A 1,841-nucleotide genomic window follows, 5' to 3' on the forward strand; every position below is an offset into this window, starting at 1 on the left:
ACTGAGATGTAAGTCTTCCCTGATCATTACAACCCACTCCTTCCATCTTATATCCCATTGCCTCTAGCTTCTCTTCCTCAATCAAGATCTGCTTTTAATCTGTGAATGAAATGTAATACTCTAGTCATCTTCTTATTTTTTTTTTTTTACATTCTACAGTGCACATTTGATCTTCTCCTGCCTTTTTTCACTGGCTCCTATTTCACAATTATGTTGTTCTTTGCCTCTTATATCTGAATATCCCCCAGTTACAATCTGCTGTGTGGCTCTCATTTCTAGCTTGTATCAGCTTGACCTCTCTGTGCCGCATCTGGTGTTACTTTTTTCACTTCTTTCCCCTTAGGCTTGCAGTTCCCATACTCCTTCATCAGTGATGCCCTACCTTACATTTCCTTTACTCTCTTGTAAAGTTGTTCATATGTTATCCTGATATGGCTTTCGTTTACATTCCTATTTTTTCCACCTTGTATTTATTCAGCACCTTGCCAAATGTTCTGGACATATATAAGCAAATGAAAAGCAATGAAAAAGGATCCCTGATTGAAATGACAAGAAAGGGGATACATTGTGTAGCATGATCTTCTGTTCCTGATTCTTTGAGCATTAGCTCTTGGTAAGGCAGGTTTTGAAGCAACAGGTTACCCCCCTCATGCTCTAGTCTGTTGTGTCCTCTTTCACCCTAAGATCAGTTCTTTCTTTCCCTATCATTTTGATGATGCCTTGTTTGATCTCTTTGGTCCTCAGTCCATAAACAATTGGATTGAGAGCAGGTGGTATCACAAGGTGAAGGACATTTAGCAAGATGGGAATATCTGGCGAGATTTTCTTCTCCATCGTGTTGCTGAAAATAAAAACTAGCAGCAGAGTGTAAAAAAAGGAGATGAGAATAAAGTGAGGTGTGCAGGTGCTGAAGGCTTTAGCTGCTGCCCCTTCTGCCCGAAGTTTAAGGACCACTTGAAGGATCAGGCAGTAAGACAGAAAAATACAAATGAGGTCCCCTCCTAAAAGGATGAAGCCAGTGGAGAGTTGGTAGACTTTGTTGACTGTGCTATCATTGCATGCAAGGGATGCCACAGACACCACGGTGCAGATACAGTTCTCAACAACATTACTAGAGCAGAGATGAAGTCGGGTGGCTAGAAGTGGGTGCACTGCACCCAAGACAATGTTCCTCACCAAGATGAAGAGAATGGCTTTAGCAACAAAGCTGTTTGTAATGACTGAAGAGTACCGTAATGGGTTGCAGATGGCTGTGTAGCGGTCGAAGGCCATAACAAGAAATGCACCAGATTGTGATGCAAGGAAACTGTTCATAATGTACATCTGAAGAAAGCAGGTGGGTACATCAATGGCCGTCCAGCCGAAGCACAAAATACCCAGGGTTTTTGGGATGGTGGATGTACACAGTACCAGGTCTAAGACCGCGAGTAAAGCAATGAGATAGTACATGGGTTCATGAAGTTGCCTCTCTCTATGTATGACTGCTAGTATCATGATGTTGGCACCCATGGCAAGGAGGTATAGAAGAGCCAGAGGGATAGAAAGCCAATGTTGCCATGTCTGGAATCCTGGAAAGCAGATCAACAAAAGGGTGGAGATTTGCATAGATGAGGTGGCGTTGACAGGAAGCATAATGTATTAACACATCAGCATCTGCAATTAGAACAATAAATAGATATATGTTATTATGGAATTGCCTGCACAGACCCTGGCTATTTTGATTTCATAATCTTTATTTTCTCAAATGTATCAATCTATTCATATATGGCACTCCTATTAAACTAGGAAGGAGAGGATGATTTAAAATAAATCAGCCACGGAAACTATTGACTGCATGTGCA

The 1,841-nt window shown here is 41.5% G+C and overlaps 1 protein-coding gene across 1 annotated transcript; it reads right to left on the minus strand.

Annotated features, from left to right (window-relative positions):
- Positions 1-654: 654 nt before the first annotated feature.
- On the minus strand, positions 655-1,632 carry LOC144774074 (olfactory receptor 56A4-like). The gene has a single exon (XM_078659102.1). It carries the CDS (start codon positions 1,630-1,632, stop codon positions 655-657), a length of 978 nt encoding a protein of 325 aa, XP_078515228.1.
- Positions 1,633-1,841: the final 209 nt, after the last annotated feature.

Source organism: Lissotriton helveticus, chromosome 8, assembly GCF_964261635.1.
Source record: "Lissotriton helveticus chromosome 8, aLisHel1.1, whole genome shotgun sequence".
NCBI lineage: Eukaryota > Metazoa > Chordata > Amphibia > Caudata > Salamandridae > Lissotriton > Lissotriton helveticus.

Coding starts and splice junctions, on each gene's coding strand:
- LOC144774074 (XM_078659102.1), bottom strand. CDS start 1,632: ATGCTTCCTGTCAACGCCACCTCATCTATGCAAATCTCCACCCTTTTG.